The sequence below is a fragment of the Hylobates moloch genome, unplaced genomic scaffold, assembly GCF_009828535.3.
Source record: "Hylobates moloch isolate HMO894 unplaced genomic scaffold, HMol_V3 SCAFFOLD_10, whole genome shotgun sequence".
Taxonomy (NCBI): domain Eukaryota; kingdom Metazoa; phylum Chordata; class Mammalia; order Primates; family Hylobatidae; genus Hylobates; species Hylobates moloch.
In genome coordinates this window covers 81,296,059-81,305,188 of record NW_026652285.1, presented here as the reverse complement: position 1 = coordinate 81,305,188, position 9,130 = coordinate 81,296,059, and the positions used below count along the sequence as shown (strand labels likewise).

The window sequence follows — 9,130 nt, the reverse complement described above, 5'->3', positions numbered from 1 at the left end:
ACGGTGTTAGCCAGGATGGTCTTGATCTTCTGACCTTGTGATCCGCCTGCCTTGGCCTCCCAAAGTGCTGGAGTTACAGGCGTGAGCCACCGCGCCCGGCTGCCCACATGTTTTTATATCAGATTAATTTACTAGGAGAAGAATGGCCTGGTTTTCATTTGCCTTCTATTTGGGCACCATTATTGTTAATTTCAGTAACCGAAATGAAGGGAATAAAAAGGAAAGTAAGAGGTAAAAGCTTGTATTCCCAAACCAGAGAATCTACACTGAAATCAAAAGTCTAATGCTTTCTTTTTTTGGCTAAACCTTGGTCCATTTTAAATTGACCATACCTTCCCTGGTGAACAGAAAGAGAAGAAAATAAAATAAAGAAATTTCCATTTTTAAGAAAGGTTTAAGGTTTTTTTTTTTTTTTTTGAAGGACTACACTTTAACAGATTTTCAGTCTGTTGGATTAGCTTTTTTAGAATGTTATGTATTGCCAAGCTATGCTTTTTGGGAAGAAGTCTCTTTATTTTTTAAAGTAATCATAGTTCATCTTACCTTTTTCAAATAATCTGATCTATTTTTTGTGACAACTGCAATGTTGGGGAACCTAGTGAAGCCCAAGGTTTTCATGAATTACACCTCATTTCAGCTATCAGGATTAACATGTTTAAACTCCAGTTAGCCCACTGTTAGCTGATACCTAATAGAAAATACCTGACCTCTAAGTCCCCCATCATGTCTCCCCTATTTCAACAGCACTACCCTTATCTCTCAGCCAACCAGGCCATAAAGGGTTAAGATCACTAGTTTCCTTTTGAATATTAGCATTTCATAATATTGTGTACATGTGTGCATGCCACTTATAGCACTGAACCCTATTGATCCTTACCTCTATGATCTTCCCTAATCTTCATTGCATCATGTTGATGACTAATCATGAGACATCAGGCAGTCTGACTTCTAGGTTTGCATTTGGGACCTCTATGCTTTTCTGCCTCCATAATTATTTTGTTTATGCAATAAAATAAAATAATAAAATAGGAAAAGCAGGTTAAAATGCTGGCTCTGCAACACCAGCATGAAAGGAATTATGTCCCACGTCTCTAATGGAAAACAGCTTAGCAATTCGAATATATCACCCCAACAACCATCATCAGAAGAGAACCCTGGGACCTGGCATAAAGCAAATGCTTGGTGTGAATCAATGGATGGCTGAGTAAATAGCCAAAAGTGAATTGCAAGCAGCAGGAATGGATTTGAGAAAAATCAACAATTCAGCATGGCCCTCAGACATAGTGTGGGCCTTCCAAGGCCCGTGCGTGCTTGCTGCAGGGAATGAGAGTAAACCAGAAGCCTAGTTTTGAAGGGGGACAGATTACCTACTGGCACCACCCTCTGTTGATTACACACCGCAAGAGCCTGGAGAGGAAGCAGGTGAATCCAGTCTTCTCTGTCTCTAAACACCTCAGTTTATGTAGCTCTATAGTGGAGGTCTTGCAATTTCAAGTTCCTTCTGTGATGATCCAAGAAATAATAGGTCTAGCAAGTGCTTTATGTAAACCAAAAAGTGCCGGCACAAGGTTGAGGAGGCAGCACTGACCAGGTGTGTCCAGGGTAAACTCTCTAGAGGAGCGTTTCATAGATTGAACGGGCATTGGGACCTCCTGGGAATTTTGGTGAAATGAACATCCTGCTTCATGGGTCTGGAGTGGGGCCTTAGTGATGCTAACAAGCTTCCAGGTGATGCTGATGCTGCCAGTCCGCGGACCACACTCCCAAGTAGCAAGGGGATAAAAGGGCCAAATCTGCCTGAGTGGAGGGAAGTCGGGGAGATGGGGAGAATGGAAAGAAGGACGGGAGAAGGGAAGCTGCTAGGAAGGAAAGTCCAGTGGGGGGAGGAGGGGGTTCCAAGAGGAAGGGGGAGGCTGCTGGGCTGGAGCGAGGATGCGCAGACCGAGGCAGGGAGGCGGGGGTGCGGGAGGCTCCGCGGCTGCGCGGGCGCGTGCTGGTGGCCTCGGCGGCGGCTCAGTCCCGGCCCGCGCCCGCGGCGCGCCAGCTGCGGCCCCAGCGGCCTGGCTGCGGGATCTGTGCGCAGCGATGGCGCGGCCGCCCCGGCAGCACCCGGGGGTCTGGGCGCCGCTGCTCCTGCTGCTACTGACTGGGCCCGCCGCCTGCGCAGCCAGCCCCGCGGACGACGGTGCGGGCCCGGGGGGCCGGGGACCCCGGGGCCGCGCGCGGGGGGACACAGGCGCCGACGAGGCGGTACCGCGCCATGACTCCTCCTACGGCACCTTCGCGGGGGAGTTCTACGACCTGCGCTACCTGTCGGAGGAGGGTGAGGCTGCGGGAGGGCGAGGGGTTGCGGGAGGGGAGACCCGGGGTGGGGGACCGAGGATCGGGGGAACGAGGAGCTGGGGCGAGGGAGGGGGAGGGGGTCGGAAAAGATGTCCGTGGAGGCAGCTCTGGCAGAGGCGAGGCCAGGACGGGGAGCGCAGTGCCCAGACCTCCGCCGGCCTGGAGGAAAGGCCTTCAGAGCTGTCAATGCCTGCCGCCCGCTTTACAGATGGGAAGAGTGAGGTTGGGAGAGGGAGGGGTCTTCCAAGTTCTGCAAGGCTCTGTGGATAGGGGTGGGTGCTGAGTCTAAGCTCCCCCAGTTCTTAGATCTGGCTTCCACCTTTGCTGCCTGGGGTTGGGTTATAGGGGAGGAGGCCGCCATCTGGCCAGGGCAGCTGGGGGGAAGCAGAAAAACCCCAACCTAAAGAGAGAGGTTGCCTTATTTCCTCCCTGTCTGTATTGACCTAAATTTGCAGTGACCAGCGCCCACCTCGTAGCTTTCTGTTCCTGCTCACTGACCCATCAGAGCTGGGTCACATCAGCCTCCCCACTCCCATCCCTCTTCTTTTATGACGCCACATATGTTATGGTCCCCTAGTGTGAGCCACCGTTGTTGTGGCCTGCTGGGCCCACAGACTGGGAGTTTGTCAACCAAGGGCCTCCCTGTAGAGCTGCTTCAATGAGCACAAAAGCCAAGCGGGTGGTGGTCAGAAGGAATGGAAACTGGCCTCTTACTTTAAGCAACTTTGGGAAGTAGTGACTTTCCTTTTCTTCTGCTAAGAGGGATATCCAACAATCAAGCTGGGGTTTGAAGTGTTGAATCCCAGGAGCTCTTATCTGTTAGTGGATGTATCTGTTGTTAGGATTAAGTTCAGCTGCATACAACAAGCAAACATTAATAGCTTCAACAAGATAGAAGTTTCTCTCTTATGGAAAGAAACCTAGAAATAGGTAATCCAGAACTGGTGTGGAGGCTCCTTGGTCACCAGGGCTCCTGGATCCTGCCCTTCTGGTTCTTCACAATTCTTAGGATGGTTCAAAATAACTGCTTGAGCTACAGCCATTATATTCACATTCTAGACAGTGGGAAAAACGAAGCAGGAAGAAGGTCACTGACTATAAAGGGATTACTCGGAAGTTTCATATAACAGTTTTTATACTTCTTTGGCCACAACTTAATCATGTGGTTGCACATAGGTACAAAGGAGGATGGAAAGTACAGCCTATTAGCTGAGACATAATATGCCCAGTTCAAAAATCAGAATTATTGTATTAAAGAAGATGGAGAGAATGGATTTGGGGAAATGTATTAAGTAGAGGCTTAACTGCTGAATTAGAGATTTTAACATATAGTGGTTTAAATAAAGTAGTTTGTTTTTCTCTCTGCTAAGAGTCTGGTTGGTCTGGGGCTGGTGGGATGACTGTGTTCCACAAGGTCATTCAGGGACCCGGGTTCTTTCCATCTTGTTGCTCTACCATCCCCCTGAGGCTTTGTCCTCATCTGTACAGTAGAAGCCAGGTTGCTTGCATGTCCTTGTTCAAGATTGAGGGAAAGAAAAAGAGAAGTTCCGGGCAAGTAGTTACCTTTTAGGCTGGCTGCCCACATTACTGCTGTTCACATTCTTTTGGCAAAAACATAGTTATAATGACCTAGCTTCAAGGGAGGCTAAGAAAGGTAGTCTTCTAGCTGGAGAGCCATGTGTCTGAATCTGTCACTCTGGAAAAGAATAAATATTCCGAAGCCCATCTGTTTCTGAAAGCATCTAGTGTATCTTTACATTGTGCACAGCCTAGTGCTGCCAGGTGACTTAAATGTGGTATGCGAGAGCTTATATTCTGATTGGGCTCATGCATCTAACAAATAAAGGATAAGCTCAGATTTTGTACGTCCTTTGAGTCTGTCTGCGGAGAGAATGATATGTTCATTGTATAGTCCTGAAAGTTTTATGAACGTGGACATCAGGTGGGCCACAGCCATCAAGGACAGCTTTATAGAGTCAAGCCATGAAGTAGGAAAGACTTCAGTGACACAGAAGAGGGAAGGCATTTAGGTGAGGTGATCACACAGCAGGCAGCAGGACTTTGTACCGATCCCTACTGTGTCTGCTTCGCCGCCCCCCCCCACCGCCACCATTCTGCACATAAAACTGGTTTAACCCTCCTGAAGCCTGCCTCTAACTTGTTGGCATTGCGCTCAAAAGTCTGTGATGGGGCCGGGCATGGTGCTTCACGCCTGTAATCCCAGCACTTTGGGAGGCTGAGGTGGGTGGATCAGGAGGTCAGGAGTTCGAGACCAGCCTGGCCAACATGGTGAAACCCCGTCTCTACTAAAAATACAAAATTAGCCAGGCGTGGTGGTGCATGCCTATAATCCTAGCTACTCAGGAGGCTGAGGCAGGAGAATTGCTTGAACCCAGGAGGTGGGGAGGTTGCAGTAAGCTGAGATTGCATCATTGCACTCCAGCTTGGGCAACAGAGTGAGACTTGGTCTCCAAAAAAAAAAAAAATCAACCTGCTCCCTGAATGAATATTCAACTGCTTTATCTGAAATTTCCTCCCTGGCTCAACTTCCTTTTACAACCATATCTCCCCTTCCCTCACCCTGAGCTTTTACTCTCCATTCTTCTCCTACCCTCTTCTCTCTGACAGTTTCACTTCCTCTTTGCATACAGATTCTACCACCATCTGGTGGGTGCTAGTTGGGATGTAAGTGGCGTGGGCATATCAGAGGCAGTGCCTCTACTAGATTACCCTGGGCCTGGGCTTGGGCTTCAGCCCTGTGGGTCCTGAATAGAGACTTTCCCAAAATGCTTAGAAATAAACAGTGACATTGCCTTAAAAGTGGGGGCTGAGGAGGGGTTGCCAGAGAGAGGGAAGAAGAACCAGGAGAGAGGGGTGTCCCAGAAGGCAAAGGAAAAGAGCCTGTTTCCTACCAAGGTGTGGCCTGATAGCATGAAGCCTCAAAATTTATCGATGGATTCAGGAGATGAGAGGTTATGGGTGGAACTCTCCTAGGATAGATTCAGTGGAGAAGGAAGGAGGGAACCTGACTGACCTTGGAGGACGTGGCAAGTGAAGAAGTGCAAGTAATGCCTTTGACTTATTCAATCAGTACACTTGAGGTTGTCCATTTCTAGTGACTAGGCTACTTGTTCCCTCTGTGCAGGGTACCCCCTTCTTTTGTCTCAAATAGCCATGAAACTGAGTACAAAAATCAGAAAAAAAAAAAAGGAATTTGAATAATGGAGGTGGGAATGGAAATCCACTGAAACTGAGAGAGAGCCTACTGACCATCACCTACCCTACCTAGAGACTATTTCCCCAGTATCCAGATTGCCCAAAACCCTCAAATCCAGAGGCAGGATGCTGGCTAATTTGCTATCTCAAAATGATCACCCCTTAACATGGTCATTTTTAAAAATTTAAGTTATATTTTGGTTTAACTATGCTAGAGTTCAGAATTCTTTGAGGGTCCCACTGTCTAAGCCTATACTACTCATCCTTGCAGTCTCAGCTCAAATGCCACCTCTTTCAGGAAGCCTTCCCTGATTTTCTTCTTCTCCCACCAGGCAAAGATATTCTTCCACAGCACACAGTCTGCCATGACCCTCTTTGCTCTCTATGGTCAGGAGTTCAGATAGCGTCTTAGTGCTTGAATCCTACCACTCATACTTCTTTCCCTTGAGGTTCTTAACCCAGAATCTATATATTCAGAGCAATGATGGAATGTGAAACAGATTACCATTTGATTATGGGAAAATGCTAATTTCTGAGGGTTCTTTGGGGAAAAACAAACAAAACTGAGTTGGATGTTGGCTAAGGGTTAAGTCCCAAATGAAGCTTGCTTCTCCCTGCTGCTAAGATGGCCAGGTTTGAGAAGCAGACCCTGAGTCTACATGGATGATGTTAACTGCCTGACTCTTGGAGCCATACCTTGCCTAAGAAGGAAAAGACAGAACATCATTTATGGTCACTTATCTTTAAGGCATAGTCATCTGACTACTTGTAAAATGTGGCTCAATCAAGGATTTTCTGACCATTGAGTTCTGATCACAGTTTTTCTTGAGAAAGAGGTAGAGAGGTAGAAAGAAGGACAGAACGTGGGGCAAAGGGCAGAAGTTTAGTCATCTTCCTATATCCTTCCCCCATCTACCATGGACGGTATGTGGATATATAACTTACCACTCTCCTAATCTGGAAGTTCTTTAAGGGTAACAATTTGCATCTAATTTATCTTTGTATCCTTCATGCATCTAGCCTGATCATAATACCAATTAGAGCAACTTTTAGTATGTGCTTACTATGCAGCAGGCACCGCTTTAAAGTACCTTGTCCATATTAATTTTAATCCTTATAGCAACACTATGAGTTAAATACTACTGTTATTGCTACTGTAGAGATAAAGAAACTGACCCACAGAAAGTTTGAATATTTTAGCTAAAGTCACACAGACAGCTAGAAAGTAGCAGAGAACTGTGTGGATTTGTTGATGGACTTAATGGATAAAGTGGTATAAGGTGTCTTGCCCACCTGGAATGGAGGGTCCCTGTTGACTTGCCCTAGGAAATGGATTGGACAGGTAGCATTGGTTTTTCATTTTTGTTTTTGAGACAGAATCTCGCTCTGTCGTCCAGGCTGGAGTGCAGTAATGCAATCTCAGCTCACTGCAACCTCCACCTCCTGGGTTCAAATGATGCTCATGCCTCAGCCTCCCAAGTAGCTGGGATTACAGGTGTGCGCCACCACACCTGGCTAATTTTTTGTATTTTTAGTAGAGACAGGGTTTCACCATGTTGGCCGGGCTGATCTTGAACTCCTGACCTCAAGACATCTGCCTGCCTTGGCCTCCCAAAGTGCTGGGATTACATGCGTGAGCCACCACGTCCGGCCTAGAATTGGGTATTTTTGTGAGTGAACTTGAGAGGAAGGGTTTGGAACTGATATGGTAGACAGTTAAGGACTGCAGTTTCCTAAGCAGTGGAGTGCCACCATGAATGTTGAATTTGCTTCTGTGTGGAACTTTACACCTTATAAAACCCCTTGATATTTTTACTTCATAATACGACCCTGAAAAGAGAAGGAACAAAAATTGAGGCCGTCGGAAAGAGGCTGATGCGGTAGTTCTCGGATGAAACTGAATGGTGTGGCCAGACAATTAAAACTTAAACTTCAAGGAATCAAGTACTAAATTAATACCTAAAGGCTGTGAGCCAAGCAGTTAATTAGAAGCAATAAATAGCAAACCAGAAGCTATTAACCACCCAGTAGAGTATGGCAAAACAGGCTCAAGGGATTGCAAAAAAGGAACAGATAGTTTCTTGAATTAGATGAGAATGGAAACCACAAAGCCCGATTGAGAACCTAAAAAATCAACCAAGAAAATAAGCACCTCTCATGGTTCAGGAATAAATGAAGATATTATAAAATAATAGAGAGGAAAGGAGGGAGAGAAAAACATGGCTCGAATTGTTCTCCAAAACAGAATTTACTGAAAGAGCTAATAGAGTCCATGTCAGAAGAAGGAAAGAAAAGGAAGGAGAAGAATTGATACACCGTTTTTAAAAAAAAGTCCCAAGCCAATATTAATTTAGTCTCACTCAGAGACTAAATAGAGGGAAAAGGCCGGGCGCGGTGGCTCACGCCAGTAATCACAGCACTTTGGGAGACCGAGGCGGGCGGATCACAAGGTCAGGAGATCGAGACCATCCTGGCTAACACAGTGAAACCCAGTCTCTACTAAAAATACAAAAAAAAATTAGCCGGGCGTGGTGGCGGGCGCCTGTAGTCCCAGCTCCTCGGGAGGCTGAGGCAGGAGAATGGCGTGAACCCGGGAGGTGGAGCTTGCAGTGAGCCGAGATCACGCCACTGCACTCCAGCCTGGGCAACAGAGCGAGACTCCGTCTCAAAAAAAAAAAAAAAAAAAGAATAGAGGGAAAAAAATAGCATCAAAATGGAAAATGGAGAGAAAGGAACAAGCCAAAACAATTTAAGTGATGAAAAATGGGGGAACAGACAGAGCAAAAGGAAGAGGGAAAAGCTGGCTGTGTCTGGGTTCAACACATATGTCTCAAGACTAAGGAGGACAGGTAGGTGTAGGGGAGATGGAATGTTGGGGAGTAGTGTGAGGAGCAGTGGGATGACAGAATTAGATTTCTGCTTCAGGCCGGGTGAGGCGGCCTGTAATCCCAGCAGTTTGGGAAGCCGAGGCAGGCAGATCACCTGAGGTCAGGAGTTCAAGACCAACCTGGCCAACATGGTGAAACCTGTCTCTACAAAAATACAAAAATTAGCCGGGCATGATGGCAGGTGCCTATAATCCCAGCTACTCGGGAGGCTGAGGCAGGAGAACCACTTGAACCTGGGAGGCGGAGGTTGCAGTGAGCCAAGATCATGTCATTGCACTCCAGCTTGCGTGACAGAGCGAGACTCTGTCTCAAAAAAAAAAAAAGATTTATTTTACAAAAAGATGGTGGCAGGGCAGAAGGAGTGAGGGAGAAGCCAGAGAACCAGATAAGAGGTAGAACTACAGCCAAAAGTCAGGCTCTGGTTTCTGAGGTAGGAATAACAAGAAGTGGTCAGGTGCGGTGGCTCATTCCTGTAATCCCAACACTTTGAGACGAACCCAGGAGTTTGAGATCAGCTTGGGCAACAAAATGATACCCCATCTCTACAAAAAGATAAAAAAGTTAGCCGGGCATGGTGGCACACACCTGTGGTCCCAGCTACACGAGAGGCTGGAGGCAGGAGGATCACTTGAGCCCAGGAAGTCGAGGCTACAGTGAGCCGTGTTCACGCTACTGTACTCCAG

The 9,130-nt window shown here is 47.0% G+C and overlaps 1 protein-coding gene across 1 annotated transcript in view; it reads left to right on the top strand.

Moving 5' to 3' along the window:
• The first annotated feature begins 1,973 nt into the window (after positions 1 to 1,973).
• FRRS1L (ferric chelate reductase 1 like) overlaps positions 1,974 to 9,130 on the top strand; it is a 36,325-nt gene continuing 29,168 nt past the window's right edge. The window contains exon 1 of the mRNA XM_032164818.2: positions 1,974 to 2,323. Coding sequence (XP_032020709.1) covers positions 2,086 to 2,323 — 238 coding nt within the window. The 5' untranslated portion in view covers positions 1,974 to 2,085. The remainder of the gene's footprint in view (positions 2,324 to 9,130) is intronic.